At 31.9% G+C, this 19,539-nt stretch overlaps 3 protein-coding genes across 4 annotated transcripts; 2 read left to right on the top strand and 1 right to left on the bottom strand.

Moving 5' to 3' along the window:
- Positions 1-2,399: 2,399 nt before the first annotated feature.
- LOC118046084 (RHOMBOID-like protein 10, chloroplastic) lies at positions 2,400-5,358 on the top strand. The gene is made up of 9 exons (XM_035054845.2): positions 2,400-2,640; positions 3,199-3,455; positions 3,582-3,636; positions 3,722-3,802; positions 3,889-3,985; positions 4,068-4,135; positions 4,671-4,769; positions 4,989-5,030; positions 5,111-5,358. The coding sequence occupies exons 1-9, from the start codon at positions 2,518-2,520 to the stop codon at positions 5,264-5,266; spliced, it is 978 nt and encodes a 325-aa protein (XP_034910736.1). The 5' UTR covers positions 2,400-2,517; the 3' UTR covers positions 5,267-5,358.
- Positions 5,359-11,401: 6,043 nt separating this feature from the next.
- Positions 11,402-13,849, top strand: LOC118046087 (F-box protein At1g10780). 2 transcript variants are annotated; one of them, XM_035054850.2, is made up of 4 exons: positions 11,402-11,601; positions 12,132-12,883; positions 12,993-13,273; positions 13,387-13,849. In XM_035054850.2, exons 2-4 carry the CDS (start codon positions 12,142-12,144, stop codon positions 13,621-13,623), a joined length of 1,260 nt encoding a protein of 419 aa, XP_034910741.1. In that variant the 5' UTR covers positions 11,402-11,601; positions 12,132-12,141; the 3' UTR covers positions 13,624-13,849. The 2 variants fall into 2 exon arrangements, with proteins under 2 accessions (XP_034910741.1, XP_034910740.1); XM_035054849.2 differs by having other exon boundaries at positions 11,870-12,883.
- Positions 13,850-14,329: 480 nt separating this feature from the next.
- LOC118046089 (transmembrane emp24 domain-containing protein p24delta3) lies at positions 14,330-16,879 on the bottom strand. The gene is made up of 4 exons (XM_035054851.2): positions 16,542-16,879; positions 15,434-15,640; positions 14,808-14,884; positions 14,330-14,689 (listed from the first exon to the last, which is right to left on the bottom strand). The coding sequence occupies exons 1-4, from the start codon at positions 16,752-16,754 to the stop codon at positions 14,545-14,547; spliced, it is 642 nt and encodes a 213-aa protein (XP_034910742.1). The 5' UTR covers positions 16,755-16,879; the 3' UTR covers positions 14,330-14,544.
- Between the last annotated feature and the right edge of the window lie 2,660 nt (positions 16,880-19,539).

Below are 19,539 nucleotides of genomic sequence, written 5' to 3'. Positions count from 1 at the left end.
AAATTATACGTCAATCAACATAGTTTTATTAAATTAATGTTATTTTTTTTAAATTTAAATTAAAACCTAAACTTAATTATGATTTGACTAACAAAATTTAATAATCATGAACTACACCATTTATTCACTTTGTATGTTTGATTTATTGAAATTAAATTCTATTTATTTTTGTGTTTTAAAAACACTTTTGAAAAAAAATTAAATTTTTATTTATTTTTTTCTTTACTTCAAATTAATATTTTTTTAGTATTTTTAAATTATTTTTGATGCGCTAATATCAAAATTAATTTTTAAAAAAATAAAAAAATATCATTTTGATGCATTTCTAAATAAAAAATACTTTCAAAACCAATCACAGCATATAAAATTAAAAAAAATAAATAACAAACATAGCAAGATGCTTGAAAATATCACTCTCTACCATACATTGTTTATATAGGCGTCATGTTTGCAGATATCTCTCAAACCAAGTTTTGGGCACAAGTATTGCCACCATTGATTTACAACCCAAACAATACTTAGTACATAAATCTTTATCATAAACAAAATATTCCTTTTGTGATTTGTTATAGCTTAAAATTCATAGCCACAAAGATTATAGAATTTCATTAAGGGGCTCGAGAGATGTATAAAATTGAAGTTTTGTGTTTAAAAACTTGAGAATAAAGTTCAAGTTTTATATATCAAGAAGACATGATTTTATTCAATTTTAAATGCTTTTTAAAGTGTTTCATAGGATATGTTAGAGAAATAAATTGGAAATATTAGGTGTGAGAAAAAAAACCAAAAAATTGATTGAACCAAGAAAACAAAAAAAAAAACTAATTGAAAAAACCAAACAGTAAAAAAAACCGATTAAAATTTTAAAAAAATCATCCGGTTTGGTTTTATAAGCCCAAAATCGAACCTAACTCAAATCGAAAAAAAACCGAGTCGAACTGGTTTGAACTGGTTTTTGTCTTAAAACCAAACCGAACTGAAACCGATCAGTTTGAATCAGTTTCGATTGAGTTTCGGTTTTTTTTTTAAATATAGTTTGATTACTTTTTTTATAAAAATTGAACCGAACCGAAAATAAATAACCCTAAAAAATATTGAGTGGCTAAAAATAGTATAGATGCACAAATATATAAAGCTACCCACTTGCTTTCAACAAAGTTATCATATTTTTCCATTAGAAGAAAAAAAACACTAAAAAATGTTCAAGTTATATGCTAACATATATAAAATCTAAAGTATCATAGTTGATTAATCTTTTCCCTCTTTTTTTCTTATCAACTAGTGAAATTAATTATTAAAGTTTTCATAGTTGTCAAGGCAATTTTTTTAAAAAATTACCTGTTATTGCTCTCTTTTGTCGAAGCAATCTTGTTTTTAGGGTTTTGATAATTTACACTGATGAAATCATTAAGAATTTTTTTTATGGAGGAGGTGAAATAATGGATTCGATACAAGAATGAAAGAGAGAATGATAAATCCAGTTCATAAGATAAAAATAAATTATGTTGTTTTATGGGTTATTAGTTGTAATTTGTATGAGGATATGATGAACAACTCATCAAATTGAAAAAGTTTTATTTACCTAAAGATAGTGTAATTTTTTAAACTATAAAAGTGAAGTGTAATTAATAATAAACATAGGATATTAAATATAATTTTTTAAAAAATAAATAAAATTAAAGCTATGCACAGAGGCTTGGTTTACTATGCTCGAATGAGCTAATTGTTGAGCTTGGCTTTTTTCTCTCTTTTTTTTTTTTGCCTCTTTTTTTTTTTTTTTTTTACACTTTAAGATTATTTTTTTATTGGATTTATTTAGTCTTCAACTTTGATATAGTTCTTTAAGTATTATTATAAATTTTTATTTGAATTTTAATATTTCATTCAATTACTATGTTTTTTATCTTAAAATAATTATACTAATAATAAATTGTTTATAAAAATTGAATTGAGATTATTTATTTAAATAGATTTGAAACATGATTTTATTATATTTATGATTTTCTAGCTTTAAATCATAAAAAAATATTAACATACTATTTTGATATAATTTTTTTTTAATTTGCTTTAATAGTAATAATCTTTTTTTTAATAAGAATTAATGTTTCTAGTTAAAAGCATTGTGTTAGTAAAAATAAACAAGAGTTATATTAATAAAAAATTTTATTTTTATAATTTTTTAAAATAAATAATTTTTTAATTTAATCAAAATATCAAAAAAAAAATTTACATTTGAAAATATTTTTTATATTAAAAAAAAAAATTGATCCCGCAATGTGGAGCACACATGCAAACTAGAGATTGTTTGTTTAGAGTCAGATATTTTTTAACTAATCATCCTCCTTTGGGTGTATTTTCATCTGGTATCTTTTATCCTAAAAGGCAAACCAAACACTGCCTAAGTAACGTGATCCAGTTGGATCAACCCCAGACTAGTCCACTGGCCAGAGAACAGAACATGTGGTTTTCTCCAAGAGCAAGAAGCAGCGAAGGAGGCAATCGGGAAAGACATAGGGAATGATGGGGTCATCACTATCAGCTTCTCCGCCGCCGTTGTGGCGGGTCCCGATACAACCCTTGAATCTCATTACAACCGTCGCTTCTCTCCGCTTTGGCTTCCTTGTGCACTCCTCCTTCAAGGTACCCCCACCATGCCCCCTTCCTTCTATCTCTTTTATGCATTCTTGCATCTGTTATTTGTGGTTTAGACTTTGATTGGTGTCTAGTGAAATGTTATTCTTCCTGGCAAATTCTTGTACAACTTGTACTTAGTGAATTTGGGGTTAACTTTTTGAAGCACTTATTGTTCTGTGAATGATTGGAAAGCTGTTTTATGTTGATATAGACAGATTCTTCTTGGTAGAAAAAGATATGATCCATGCTCGTCCTACACTACTACACATAACATTCATCACCATGCCTCTCTGGGTGATTGTTGCCTTGCCTGAGAGATTGTAACTTTCGCTTTTGATTTTGGTCAATTGAATATGGTTCAAGACTACGTCTTCCATTTTGTTTTTCTTTTATTTGGTCGAAGCTATACAAGTGCTGTGAAATCACAGGTTTCCTAAGCTGCAACAAAAATATTACTGTTGAACATTTTTGGGTACTCGCTTGTTTGTGAACTGGTATGCAAAACATAGCGGTCTTGTCGTTTCCAAAAGTTATTAATGCCATTTGATTTCTCGTTTTGAACAGAATATCTCTCATCTCTATCATGTTCCTAGATTGAAGGATGTGTGGCATGAAAAAGCCTCCCAGTTGCAGGGAATTGACGTTCTTCAATTTTCAAATGATGTCTTTGCATCCACATGTTCATCTTGCTTGTGTTTCTTCAATGGAGGAGGGACTAGAAAGGGGTTTAGAAATGAGGGATCACCAAACTTGGAGACATCCGGGAGAAGTTCATTTAATGGAAGACAATGGACTAATATTCTTCTCGCTATCAATATCTTGCAAGTATTATAACAATATGGACAAATTACATATTTTAATTTTCTTTATTGATCAAGCAACAGCTATTTAGCATTTATTTTTGTGCTCCTTTTCCTCTAATTTTACTAGTTATGTCATGTGTGCAGAGTTTATTTGGCTCAAATTGCTACCCGAGGAAAGCTGTTGTTCTGGGGTGCTAAGGTTAGACAATTAGGAGTGCTAATTTGGCATTGAAACTTCTTCTACACGGGCTCTTTACCTGTGAGATAATTTATAATTCACACAGGTTAACAGTCTAATTGACAAGGGACAGTTCTGGAGGCTTGCCACTTCTTCCGTTCTGCATGCAAATATTGGGCACCTCATGGTCAATTCTACATCTTACTCCTTTGCATCTCATGTGCTGTTGCTGATTTTTCTTTATCTATCTGAAAAGAAATCTGTACTTTCCAGGTTAATTGCTATTCTTTGAATTCTGTTGGTCCTACCATTGAGAATCTTAGTGGCCCAAGGAGATTTATTGCAGTTTACCTCACCTCTGCAATTGCAAGTAACAGCTCATAAACTCACTGCAATATAAATGAAAATGCTTCCTCCCTAGTTTCCATGTTCAATTCTTTCATGAAAATCAGGTTCGGCAATGAGTTACTGGTTCTGCAGAGCACCTGCAGTCGGTGCCTCAGGAGCCATCTTTGGATTAGTAAGTCATCCTGAACTCTGTCCTATAAAAAACTACTGAATTTTTTACATGATCTACTTGAAGGAGAAGAAAATATGATTGCACATGAGATTTTCGTTTCTTTTTCTTGGTGCCTGCATTTCTATCTTGAAAATTCAGGCCAGCAATATGATATTATTATATTTCTCACTGTTAAGCCTAGTCTTTACTCTGAAGTGGGAGCATTAACTGATGGTTCTAGGCTTGTAGAATATCATGGAAGTTTGCAGCTAGAGAGAATTTTAAATCAAATCCAAAACCATCTTCATATCAATTTTGACCTGTTTTATCCATCCTTCCTCCCGATGAAGAAAGAAAAAGGAAAAGCATATAAAAAAGAAAAGAAACAGGAAAAAAAAAATCCCCAGCAGACCTTGCCTTCTTAAATAAAAGAATTTACTGCCTTGTAGCTCTCAAATCTTTAGATCCTTGAATCTATCATGTCACCATTTACAGTCCCTTCAAGCTATTTATGTCCCTCACAACTTGCTATTCTGTATCTGTATGTTCGATTTAGGTTGGATCTCTCGCAGTGTTTGTCATAAGACACAGAAGAATGATCGGAGGTGGCAAAGAAGATCTACAGAACATAGCTAAAGTGATATTCCTCAATATGGTATGTGATCCAAGGTTCCTGAGAAACCAGAGGAGTTGCATAGCAATATAGTTCGAAACACGTTCTATACATCTCAAAATACTGAATAAAGTTCTCTGGTTTCATATAAACTTTTATGTTTAAGTGAATTCAGATGTACCACCTGTTCTTGGTCCATCAATCATTTCAGTGTTGAGTCATTTTAATTCAAAACCGTGGTAACTATTATCCTTTATGCAGATGATCGGTTTGTTAACAAAAGGCATCGATAACTGGGGACATGTGAGTATAGCATTATTTCTGATTTTTTATTTCTTATTATTGCCCACCAACTATTTTCCATTTGATGTCGAAAATTTCAGCTGGGAGGCTTTCTTGGTGGAGTTGCCACATCTTGGTTTGTTGGACCTGCATGGCAGTACGGCCCCCAGTCGCATGATGGTCGAAGAGTTTTCATAGACAAGGCACCAATCAGGTATCTGACCAACAGAAAGACAGAACCGAAGAACTTTGGTTAAATTGTTGATTTTGCTGTGGAGCTCCGGCGGACTGTAAATAAGAAAGGCCTTTTTCAATTGAATTGAATGCAAATTGGCTATGCTTTGCATTATGCTTTTTGTGCAGTGGCTTTAATTTTCTCTGGTGATAGAACTAGTTTTCTGGTGGGATACCATTAAAATCTTTAAAATAGATTAAAAACCAAATATGAAGAGCTGAAAGGGAAACTGGATTTGTATTTTATTCAGAACATATATATATATGTTCTTGCTTAGCAAAATCGCCAGAATCTCATGATTACAGTGCCTTTTTTTGTATTTACAATACTCCCAACGTTATAATTAGTAATGTTGCAATTTAATTGATTATACTCTATAATTGTCAAAGATCACATTCCAAGTCACATATCTTTTTTAAATATACTAAAATAAAAAAAAAATCATAAAACAATTGAGAGTTTATTTTTTATATAGTAGTTTTATCATATTGTAAATGATGTTTTTATTATAATGCTACTGGGATTTATTAGTTTAATGTTTTTTCATGGTATTTTGTATGAAAATATATGCGATTCATGATTTATTTAACAAAAAAATGGGTAGAATATAATGAAAGTGATGTCAATAAAACCAATATTCATGTCACAACTCTTAATATAATATGAGTATGAATTTCATGGTAAAGTGATGAATGCCATTAATCACGTAAAATATTCGTGCGATTATTAATAAATCACAGGATATGCTAGATAACTTGGTGTGAAAGATTTGGAGCAAAACTTGAAAGACAAAGAACGACATTGTCCAAGCCCTTAACATACCAAATTCTTCTCCTTTTTCGAGTAAACTTAATTATAGATCTGCAATAAATCCAGTGTCCTGAATAATAATATTGTTATTGAACGGTTTAATTTGATGGATCAACTTCGTGAATCATTGATACTGTTCTTAACCGGATTAGATTTTAAGGGTATTTAAAAGTATGATAATGATTGCTTTTTAAAATATTTTTATTTAAAAATGTATGAACATCAGCATATCAAAAAGTCTAAAAACATTAAAAAAATATATTAATTTAAAGCAAAAAAAAATAAAAAAAATTATTTTTTTTAAAAATACTTTTAAAATACAAAAACAAAATGAGCCTTCAAAGTAAATCGGGTTGGAAGGCTTCATTTGTGTTTTATGGTTGGAAAATATTTTTTGTAAGAAATTGATTTGTTTTTGCCTCAAATTAATTTTTTTAAGTGTTTTTAGATCATTTTAATATATTAATATTAATAATAATTTTTTTTAAAATAAATAAATTATTATTTCAATGTTTTTTTTAACAAAAAAAATACTTTAAAAATCAATTATTATCACAACATCAAACGGGTTTAAATTGACACGGCATAACTTGATAATACAACCTATTAAAAAAAAACTAAAAGAGATCAGGAAAACACTGTGGATTCTGAGTGGATTCACTGTGGATTCAAACAGTGTTTCTCACAACGAGTTTGCTCAATTTCACGAGAAGTTTTGTTCAATTTCTTCAATTATTTTTATGTGTTATTCGCTGGCGGTTTCTTGGATTTTGGTGGTTTCTTGGATTCAATAGGTGCGGTTTGTGGGGGATGGGACAGTTATCGGGGCTGGGATGGTTAGGTGAGGTTTGCAGGGGATGAGATTGATGTTGGGATTGGGACTACAAAATGGCACAGGAATCTAGAATCAATCAAGAGCCAGCCGAGAACTTGCCTAAAAAAAGAACAAAAACGTGGGCACCAACCCAGAAAATCCGGCATGATTTTGGGAGCCATTTCTTCTAGATTGTATGGGTTCTTATTATGTGCATTAAATGCGATGTCCACTTGATCAGATTTAGTTTTGTATATTACTAAAAAAGCTGGTGGGTTTCTTTGTGTTTTGTTGGGGATTTTACTTTAATTTTTGTTGTTGAGCAATATGTGTACTGTTGTAGCTCTGGAGATTACTGGTTACCGGGCTTGCCTAAATCAAGCTGCATTTCAGTTGAGTTTCAATCTGTCAGATCAATTTGTCATCTTTTGTCTTCTTTATTTTTTTTCTATCTCTGTCACCCTACCCTCTAAAAAACAAAAGTCATAAAGGCTAAAGTTAAAGAATCGATTCTCTCTCTCTCTCTCAAAACTGATTTGCTCAATCTCACTTCCTTTTCGTTCTCACAGACATGGCTTCTTTGCCATAAAATATTCTTCTTTCCTTCCTCCCTATAAGCATCCATTCACTTTGTCTCTGCGTTTAAACAAAAAAAAACAAAACAAACACTCACACACCAGGCTTCTCTCTCTCTCTCTGCCTCTCTCTCTCTCTCCATTCACGAAAAAAAAATTTGATCTCTTTGTTATTTTTTGTTATTTATATTCAATTATTGTAAACTCCTTCCTACATGAAGAATTTTTCATGATTTTAATTGAATTCCCATATGTGCTTGCATATTTATTTATTATTATGTAGAAGTTCTAGAATGGGTTGTTTACCGCCATCGTGAAGTTTGCTCCACATGCATGGCTCGACTTTGTTTCATCTGTGATGATTGTCGTCGTTGTATGTGCAAGACCAAGTCATCTGTCGTTTTTGTCATCAAGGTTAGGCCTGCCTTTTCAAATTCCATCTTTTATTTGTTCGTGTTGAATGCTAATTCATTTGAATTTGATGATGGGCGTGATTAATTGATAATCAAATTTGTTGGTTAGGTTATGCTATTTTCTTTATCTTTGAATAAGCAAGTGCACAATTTGTTGACATCTCTATATTGCTTACCATTGATCTTGATTATTTCCATGTATATTTAACAATCCAAGCTTAAATTGGTTATTCCATCTGCGGTCCCTAACTTGGTTTTTATGAGTAACAGTTTGCCCAGTCAGACCCAGTAATCAGATTGAAGATTTTTGCAGCATAGCTATTGGGTTGGGGTGAAGAAATGAAAGTAGTGGTTGGAAAGTTATATTACATGGAGTTGTGTAAACACATGTATCGTGATCAGCAATTATTTATGATTTTGTCCATATAACTTCATGAATTCGGTTGACAACAATATTGACTTTATTTTGTGGTCTTAAAACTTGGTGTCAAAAGTAAAGAATGAACTATATGTATAGCGTGTGTGGTCTATTACATTACTATCAATCTGTTACAGCTCAAGCTCATTGCAGGAAAGTTATTGTCTTGGACTATTAATTGTGCCTTTCTTTGATGTTATATGCCTAAATGTAATGACAGAGAGGTGTGATTATTCAAGTGATCCAAATCAAAGCTAATCCATATGCATGTCAAAGAGACTTATTACTTTTTTTTCTAACTATGCATAATATATCTTTCTTGGCTTTACTTCTGCCTTCAGGAAACTGCTGCTTGAATTGGGATGTGTTAACGTGAATTCCTCTGTTAAACAGGATGGACCTATTTCTCACGGAGTTTGCAAGGAGGTTATTTTCTAGCTTTATATCCCAATGAACAAAACCCATGTTATGGCAATATTTGATAACTGAAATCGCTTGAGGGATCTATTGCTGCTACCGACTGTTAGCTGAAGAAGAGTGTGAGAGGGAAAGATTGGATTTTTATGGGTTGTTGAGGGTTTTGTGCGTGCATGCGTGTGAAAAAAAGAGAGATCTTTGTTGATTGAGAAGAGAAGGATCTAATGTTTTTTCAACATTTTCTTGCAGGGATCTTTAGACCAACAATATAGTTGTAGGGATCTGCACAAGTTGATCAGAAAGAAAACTTCGTAAGTGGTGTACATCTTTATGTGTAACTAGCAATTTATTACGTGGTTAATCAGATTTTTTCTTTCATTCAGCAATGAGAATGTGATCAATTAATTCTTGGACTTTACAAGATTTTGATGGCTTCCTACTTTTGCCTTTTTTTTTTGTTTCACCATTAAACAAATAATTTACATGATATATTATAGCTTTGGATAGGGGCTGGCAGAACTTGGTGGTTGGTTAGGTTGCAGTCCTAACACAAAATCACTGAGTGTTTACAACACCATCAACAATTAACGCTGGACCACATAGAAGATGTGGTCATTGATGGAAAATAGGTTGTAAAAAAGAGTTTGGCAAGTGCAGTGCTATGTATTATATCTTTTTGTTAAATCAAAGGTGGTGAGTGCATTGTTGCAGGGGTGGGCTTCCAAGATTCTTATAGTTGGTCTTTCTATGATCAACACTATCACAGTCATTTACGGTGGACTTCCAACATGTTACAATGGTCCCGTATGTTGAAGCCATGTAGGAAACAAGTCTGCATGCTCCCATTAACCTGTAATTTCTAACACAGCACAACTATTGAACTTTTTGGTCCAGAAATTTGAAGAGGACATGTAGGTAACATGTATGAATGCTCCTATTAGGTTGTGATTTCTAACACATAACAACCATTGAGCTTTTTGGATTAGAATTTCAATGAAGATCCTAATCATTCATAAGAATGTATATTTACCACTTTGGGCTATACTGCTTGAAAATAGAAAACAAACTAGGTGGTTTATTTTTGGTTTGCCCTTTTTAATTCAAAGATTTCTTTCATTTTTTTCATGTTCCATTACTATTGATACTGGATTAGCCTTATCCTTCACTCCATTTATTTTTGCCCATCTCATTAATGTCCATGAATAACATCACATCCTTTTTACAGGAAAACTGAAGCTCTAGAAAGGCTGCACCACCGCTTCAGAAATTTTTTTATTGATACAGTTGTGGCCTTCACCAACTTTTTCATGGCTGCTATGTATATTTATTAAGAAACATGAAACTCCATACCATGCTAGACTAACGTGCTTAATTGAACAAGACAATTCAAATATGTAATTGCTTTGAAGGGTTTGAAACAACTCATACGACTGCTTTATTGTTTTGCATTACAGCCTTGCACATGTTAAAAAAAAAAATAATGCATTACAGCCTTGACAACTCAAATATGTTTATTGTTTAAACATAGAACTAATGTCTCAACCGCGGCGAAGCACGCCCCGCGGCGAAGCGCGGGCAACAAATCTAGTATAACCTAATTAAAAACCGATTTGATTTAAAAAAATAATAATTAAACCAAATAATATTATTTTATATTAATTCAAGATAATGCTTCCGACCCATTACTCGAGACAAACCAATTTTAACATGTTCGCCTGAAACATTAACACGTGAAATCCCAAAACTTTTGATTGGTAAAGAGGGTATGTCTCCATGAAAAATTGGCAACGGAGAAATTTACAATTTTGGGTCTGTCATTTAGCATTTTATCTGTCTGGATTTCAAAAAATCATTAGCAAGGATCTATGAATAAAACTTAGAAACATAAAGGATTTGGATCATGCAATGGCGTGTAGCTATAACGGTCAAAAAAATTCAAAATTTTGAAAACAAGAAGGGCAATTGTTTTATTTTAATCTTTTTTTTTTTTTTTTATAGTTTAACGTGGGTGTCCGGGCCAGCTTGCGCGGACTTCGACTAAAATTTAAAACCTATTTTTGCATATATGACTGGTAAGCTTTTGCTTGTCAAATTTAAACCTATTTTTCCTATCTAATCCAAAATATAAGATTAAGAGATTTGTTAACATTTTATTTCATATAGTCTGACCAAGATCTTGATTATAGTAGAATAAGAGGCCTCCATTTTGATTTTTTTTTGTTTAGAATTATTTTTTTTATGTTTTTGTATTATTTTGTTATGCTGATATTCAAAATAATTTTTTAAAAGTAAATTATTTTAATATATTTCAAGCAAAATTATTTTAAAAATAAATTATTTCTACACTTTCAAACATCTCTTAAAAATAAAAATCCCATTAATCTTCTTAGTTACTTTCAAAAAATTATATCCAGTATTAGTAGAATCAATCCTAACTTGTCAAGTTGATCCAAGAAATTTAAAATTTAAATTTTAAGTAGGTTAAAAATTTTAGTAGAACCAGAAAATATATTGATTTAATAAAATTTAATTATTCTAATTATATTTTTAATTACGCAGTTAATGTGACTAAACTTGATAGCTGAACACCATGTAAGGAAAAAAAATCAAAATATTAATTTAATAGTAACAAATAATCTGATGATTCATAGATTAATTCAATAATTGAAGCATTATAACTAATAGAACCACTAAATAATAGTTAAGAAAAGAAAAGGAAAAAAAAAGGGGAAGGAGGGAGCAGCACCCCACCATCTACAGGTTTTCAAAATTTGAAAAACCCTCAAATGCCAAAAAGTTTTCATGTACAAGCGCCCTCTTCTCTCTCTCCCTCTCTTTCTCAGTCAGTCTCTCCCTGCTCACACAGATCTCTCTCTGTATCTTCCTCTCTTTCAAATTCCCTCACTCAAAGTAAGCAAGCTCCTAAATCTTCTCCTGTTCCTTTTATAATAATTATTTGAAATCTTTAATGAATGTTCAAAGTTTCACCTGGATTCATCTTGAAATGTTAATTCCTATCTGGGTTTTGAAATTCTTGAGCTCCCTTTTGTGTATTTTCATTTTCTTTTTATTTTTTTTAATTAAATTCATTTCGTTTGAGCATATGCAAATATGGCTAAATGAGAAATTTTTATGTTTAATCTGTGTTGAATTCTAGTGTTTTTCTTTTCTGAAACAGGCTGCTTTGAATGGATTAGCCAAGAATTCAAGTGAAATGAAACGGAGATGTTCTTTATTTATTTAATATCAAACGATGTCTTTGTCCGCTCAAAATTTTAGAATATTAGAATCAGTGAATAATAATACTTTAATTATTAAATTTAATAGCGAATGCGAAGTGGGTGCATGCATCAATGAATATTGTTTCTTTTTGAAATCTCAATGGCTCTGTATTAATTTTGAGTAATATCATCGGTTGCCTAACACATGTTTGATTGAAGTCCTCACAGGATGGAATCTCTCCCGGACGCAGTTGTTCAATACATCTTCTCATTCATGAACAATGCAAGGGATGTTGCCGTCTGTAATTGCGTATCGAAGCGATGGAAGGACTCTTTGCCTTACATCAAGAGCCTCTACTTCCCCAGGAACTCTTTTGACAACCAATCTGGCGTCGACCATCCTGATACCATTGTGTGGAAGATGCTATCATCAGTTGTTAAATTAGAAGAGCTTGTTGTATACAGCCCCTTCTCGAGCATAGGCCTTGCCTCATGGATGCTGCTTGTGGGGTCATCGCTCAAACATCTTGAGCTTAGAATGGACAATCTTGCTGAATACCAGAACTGTATTGAGAGCCCGTCAAAACTGGAATGCATTAGCACTGCAAAGAATTTGGAGTCTTTAAAGCTTTGGGGTGTCCTAATGATGAACTCTCCCAAGTGGGATGCCTTTCCAAAACTTCAAAGCCTTGAGATTGTCGGCGCTAAATTGGAAGATCATGCGTTAACTGCCGCCCTTCAGGCATGCCTGAATTTGAAAAACTTGTTGCTACTCGGGTGTGAAGGGGTTAGGTCAGTTTTGATCGAGTTGCCTAGCTTGGAGCAATGCAAGCTGGACTTTTATGGTGTGGGTAATTATTCACTAACCTTGACTTCACCTAAAATTGAATTCCTCGAGGTTCAAGGCTGTAGTTGGATCAGTGTTCGTGAGACTGCTTGCCTGAGGAGTCTTTCAATTTCAAATAATGCTGGTAATACTTTGATTTTTCAGTTCAGCTACTTGTTAAGAAGTTTGGAAATGCTGTTGCTATCTAATCTTATTTTGCACCTTCAAAACCTCCTGCTTGTAATCTGTTTCAGGGAGAGTTTATATGGTAGATTTTGGAAAACTCGCGGCCCTGGAGTTCCTGTCTATTAGGGGAGTCCAATGGTGTTGGAATGCAATAAGTAAAATGCTTCAGTTGGCAAGTGAGGTGAAGCATCTGTACATGAAGGTTGAATTTACCGGGGACTTTGACAACCTCCAACCCTTTCCAGAGATTGACTTCGTTGATTTTTTTAATAGCCATCCCAAGCTTCAAAAATTCGATATCCATGGAGCAATGTTCGCTGCTCTCTGTCAAAAGAACAGCTTGAAAAATGTGAGTTAGAAAATCCACGATGAATGAACAAGTCTATGCTTTTGCTTCAGTACTGCTGTAATGGAGCTTTAAGATTGCACATGTTAATGGAGCTGCGTTTTTTGGCTTTGCAGGTGCAGTCTGGTTTTGTGATTCCTTGTCTGGAGGAGGTGGTGGTAACAGTCAGATCACCGTTGAATGCCGAGCAGAAGATAAGCACCCTTGAGTCGCTCTTGAAGTACGGGAAGGTTATAAAGTCAATGGCAATAAGGATTCTTCAGATGAGGAGCAGCCATAGCAGTGCAGATGACTTCTTTGATGAGATTTGCAGGTTTCAACGCATGAATCACAAAACTGTTCGAATAGAATAAATACACCTCGTCGAGTCACTCCCTTATTTACACTGATTAGGTTCACATTGATCCTTCGGTTCACTAGTCAACAGTCTTAACTGCTGACATGTTTGAAACTCTAATCATTCTTCAACTGTTAGTTTCAAACATGCTCCAATTTTTAACTTGAATGTTGACAAATTGTTGTATTTCATAATCTTTTTGAATTAATCACGTTAATTTTGCATTTCATGGTTAAATTAGAGCTCTGATGAATGTCTCCCAACTAGAAAACTAGGCATTAGGCATGATCGCACAGAACAGCTGGGTTGTTAGGAGCTACTCAAGATATGATACAAATTTAAAGGCTTTAATAGTGTTTGATATTGTGATCACGATTATTTTTTATTTGAAAATGTATCAAAACAATATTTTTTTTATTTTTTAAAATTTATCTAACATTATCGCATCAAAAAAATCTATAAATACAAAAAATTTCATTAAAAAAAACTACTTTTAAAACACAGATAAACAGGCTGTGACACCACTAATCAAGAAGAACAGCTAGTTTTAACGATGCCACAATTTCTCAGTCGTTTGAGACATTGAATAGTAACAAACCTCAAAGCCTTCATGACCTCTAGCTTGCTACTCGCTGTTGCTTTTAGCTTTGAACCATAAAACTAGTTGTCCGGCCAATCAAGTAAAATGCGAGTCTCTTCTTACTTATCTTTGCAAATGTCAATAAAGGAACCAGGAAGTGTTAGTCTATATCACTTGAAACTACAATTAAAACAAACATTCAACTTAAATGTACAAAAAACAAACAAAAAATCAATGGTGAGACGAGACGGTAAACATTGCTATATTCATGTATTACAATTTTCTTCTACAACATGCAGGGAAAAGAAAGAGTAGCAAACTTTCTTTCACCAAGATACATAAACTTGATTACCAATACTAAATGAGCTTCTTCTTTTGGAAGTAGTGTTTCAAGTGCCACACTTGCAGTGCCGAAACAGCAACGCAGACACCCAATGACATGAGACTAAATAATGCTACTCTGGAATTTGTTGTTTCGCTCACAGACCTCATCTCTGCTTCCCTGTCAGTATTATCCAATAAAAACAATAATAATAATAAAAAGAAACTGTTTAGTTGAATAAAAGAGAAATTGCTAGATAGAAAGAAAAGAATAGATTGCAAAGTAGAGAAGAATATACCTCGTTTTGAGATAGAGTAGATTCTCATGGATGGCCTCCACCGCTCCTTCAAGTTTCCTTAGCTCAAGTTCAACACCCTATGGGTGGACAAAATAAAATATATTCATGCATACGAATATTAAGAAAATCAGAAACAAAACTACACGGCCACGGATGAATTACACGTGTATCTTTGTGGGGGGCTTTTTAATTGCCTAGGTGAAAGCACTATAAGCTTATTCCATAATCAATAATCAATGTCCATTAAATGACAATCTAACATCAGAAGCACTTCCAAGATTATATATAAGATAAGTTCTAGGCCCAGGGTCTGCAACTATGAACTTCACCAATGTCTTATGTTTTCCGGCTAGTTCAAGGAAAGGTAGAGAATCATAAAACACCTTTCTGTTCTCTCTTATTAATACCATGTGCATAATGATCTAAGTTAGAAGAACTCTAGCACAAATCAAACCCAGCACCTGATCTCCACTTTGTCAACACTGCAAAACTTCGGATATATGGTATTGAAACAAGATAAAGAAGTGCGATCCAATTCACAAGTGAATAAAAGCTGTGGAAGCTTTTGACTCACAGAGAAACTCATCACTAGACTACCAGCAGTATCATCTTTAACATGCTCTTACCTCTATCTTCTCTTTTCTAGCAACTGAATCCCAATCCTTAGCAGCAATTCCAGTTTTCCAATCAATGTTAACACTCACATCTCCTTGAACATGACCATCCACCCAAAAACATGCCAGGTAATTGCCAGCCTCATGAGTCGTGAATGCAAATTGACCATGAGTCACATTCTCTGTTTGGTGAAGGGTGTTCCCATATGGTGATGTCACCTAAAGAAGAAACAAACAATTGAGGACAATGCTTAAGCAAACTTAACAAGGGAATAATGGATATTTAGCCATACAAGTTCGAACAATTAAGACCTCCACGAAAGAGAAATTATTAGATATACCAAGAGTTAATTAATACTCTCATACATCACATAAATGCAGCACCTACTGTAAAATTATTCATGGACCTAAATTTTTTTTTTTTTAAAAAAATGTTAGCACAAGTGCAAGTTTAAGTTATAAAACAAGAATTATTAAATACTAACTCCCAAGTAATGCTAAATGTTAAGAAAAACACAGCAAGAAAATACTTCAAAAACACACATAGTCCCACTAACACAACAACCCTACAAGTGAATCCTACTTTAAAATCATAATCCAACAACTCAAGTGTATTCTTAAATTTTTTTATCATACTTTCTTAATATCCAACATCACTCCTCTCTCCCTCACGTAGAGAAAGCACGATCCATATACAGTTAAACCTCTATAAATTAATACCATTGGGGTCATGAAAATTTATTAATTAATAGAGATATTAGTTCATCAATATATTATTTAAAATTTAAATTTAAGTGGGGACGAACAAAAATATTATTTAATCAAAGTTATTATTAGCTTATCGAGGATATGCTGTATGATCATTATCAACCTCATCGAGACTAATGCATGTTTTATTACAATGGGCGAGCGAACGAGTTAGCCATTGTGATGGGCACCACTTTTATACGAGGTTCTACTCCAGTAATACCTACGAATTTCTAAGTATAATACATCTTGCACATAGGGAACAAAAACAAGGGGAAAAATTGATTCTAATAAAATAATTAATTTAAGACTCGTCGTAAGAGATTCATATCAAAGTATATCGATTAAAAAGAAAAAAGAAAAATTGGGTTACCTTAACAGAGATGGTGGGGATATGGGAATGGTTATCGGAAACGACAACGTAATCAGACAAAACGACGACGTTATTGTGGATTTCCTCGGACACGCACTTGGTACCGGTAGGAGGCAGATTCAACCACACCCCTTGGCTAACCGTGAAAAGATTGCTACTACAAATCAATACTCCTAAAATGCAACCCAGCACCATCTTCCCCCGCGCCGCCATCTCTCTCTCTCTGCCTCTCTCAGATTTTACGTTACAGTCTGTCCAAGGAAGGGGAGGGGATCTCTCTCTTTTTCTCCGGTACGGTAAACGTCGCCCAGTTTCGGTTCTCTTTGATTTTGCATTTTTATTTATATATTTATATATTGAATTTATAAATAAATTGATTAATTCTCAGTTGGACTATATTGACATTTCGGTTCATTTAAAGGAGAGCATTTTGGGCTTCGAAAACTTATTTAGCCACGTGCTTGTTATCTATCTCTTTCTAGAGATTGGAATCTGACTAGTCATTTTGTGTGTGTCGGTATCAACGGGGAGATATATATATATATATATATATATATATATATATATATAAAATTTTTGGATTAATTTTTTAAAAATATTTGTTGATCAAGTTCCTTCTGAGTTTTGGCCGATTACTCAAGTTATAGATTAACCCACTTGGATTATTCTAGATTAACCGTGTGAACATTTTAATTGATTCAAAAGCAAACTCGTTTATGATCGGTAGATTACTAGGATGATCAATTAGACCAAGTTGGATTTAATATTTATGGTTGACATTGTTTTGATTTTAAATTACAATTATTTTAAAATGTATTTTTATTTAGTTCTAGTATTTGTTAACATTTTTCCTGTTATAAGATAAAAGTACCTATCATTAAGTGTTTCCTTTATGTAAAAATTTACAAATAAAAATATCATATGAAATTTTTCTCATATAATTGTTTTTATAATATTTGATAAGTGATAATAAGAAAAACATAGTAACTGTGAAATGATAATAACATATTATATTGATAAGATAATAATTTTGATGTTTTACGGTGATAATAATGATAATTATAAGGATAAGGACGATCATTAATTATAAGGGAAAGGGTGGAGGTGAGATGATAACAACCAGGGTAATTATTTTTGGTTTGGTTTGGTTTTGTCTAAAAAAACCAAATCAAATTAAAAAATCAAAACCAAACCAAAACATGTTCAAACTGACCGGTTTCAGTTTGGTTTAGTTCGGTTTTTTAGGACAAAAACCAGTTCAAATCGGTTTGGCTTGATTTTTTTTTCGATTTGGCTTGTTTATTTTTGTTTGGGTTCGGTTCGGTTTTTTCAGTTTCAGGCTTATAAAACCGAACCGGTTAGTTTTTTTCAAAATTTTAATCAATTTAATCGGTTTTTTTCACAGTTTGGTTTTTTCAGTTATTTTTTTTCTCTAGTTTTTTTTTTTAATCAATTTTTTAGTTTTTTTGCTCACCTCTAACAACAACAATAATGGTGAAGTAATAATATGGTAGATATAATAAGAATAATATAATGATGGTGGTAAGATAATAGTGAAGAAAATGATGATGTTGAAATTTATAGTAAAATAAAGAAAGAACCAAGATTAATATTCATTATGGGAGGTTAATGTGGTTACAATATCAAATATAATGAGTTATATTTTACATAAGATATAAATAATTTTAATCCTTAATTAGAAAAAAAAATAAAGAACATGAAATAGGTGGTGATTTTACTATGTATGATCTCACAAATACTGTGAATTTAATAATGTTTTTCCTTTATTTCCTTTTTTTTTTAGCTCATCTCATCTCATCTCATTGAACTTTTTTATTTTAATTTTATCCTTTCAAATTGTATTAGTTGGAGATTAACCTTGATAATTTGTTTCAAATTGATTTTAAGAGGTAATTGTGGTGCCAAAAAATGTTTTGATATCTAATTTTTTAAAAATAAATAAATAAATTTTATTGTTTGTGAAAAAATTAAAAGGAGAGCACCAAAAGTGATATTAAGGCAAAAATTCAAGTATTTTTTTTTTTTTTTATAGTATTCATTCAACATTTTTTTAAAAAAATTTGACTTCAGATTTTTTGCAATGTAATTTTTGGTCCATTTAGTTGATAATTATATATTTTGATTCAAAACTTCATTGTTTTCACATTCCAGTATTTGAGTTTGAGAGATGAGGGAGAAAATGGTCACTTATTAAATTTTCATTAACAAAAAAAACCAAACTGGGTCAATGTATTTCTCTATATGAGAAGAGTGATGTTGAGGTATTTTTGTACTTCTATGTTGTTGAAAACATAGAATAGGGTTGATAAAGTTTTTATTTTTCTAATTTAACTTTATGTTTTTTAACTGACTTAGGAGTATTTTGGACTAATAAATAGGTTGACAAAATAGTTTTTTTGTATAAAAAACATAATTAGCTAATTTTTTGACTACATCTGTTATGGTAACATTATAGAAGAAAAAAAAACCCTGTTATGGTAACATTATAGAAAAGAAAACTATACATCATCTACTCTTTTTTAAAAAAAGAGATCAAAGTCGTGTGCGAAATAGAAGGTCATGTGTGTTTGCATTCTTTTTGTTGGGCAAGACATTTAAGCCTTATATCTTTGGCCTTTTTTCTATTTTTTAAGTTTTTATTTTATTGGAATGCAATATAAAAAAAAATGTTGGATATGATATTTAAATTATTATTCAATTTCCCTTGATTCTTAAATAATATTATAGGTTATGATAAAAAAAATTAAGAACTTCCTTTTTAATTATTATGCACCTAATATGCAAAAATAAGAAATTTCTCATGAATATTCAATGAAAATAAAAATTTTGGGATAATTAAAAAAAAAAAAAAAGAACTCATAAGGTTTGATTGTGTTTTCACTTTCCTGCTGTACATTGAGAAATTACATTTACTTCTTAAAGTTTATACATAAGATAACACTTAATATTATTGCTTTATACATGAGATAACATTTAA

The sequence above is a fragment of the Populus alba genome, chromosome 3, assembly GCF_005239225.2.
Source record: "Populus alba chromosome 3, ASM523922v2, whole genome shotgun sequence".
NCBI classification, from domain to species: Eukaryota; Viridiplantae; Streptophyta; class Magnoliopsida; order Malpighiales; family Salicaceae; genus Populus; species Populus alba.
This window is presented reverse-complemented; position numbering and strand designations above follow the sequence as displayed.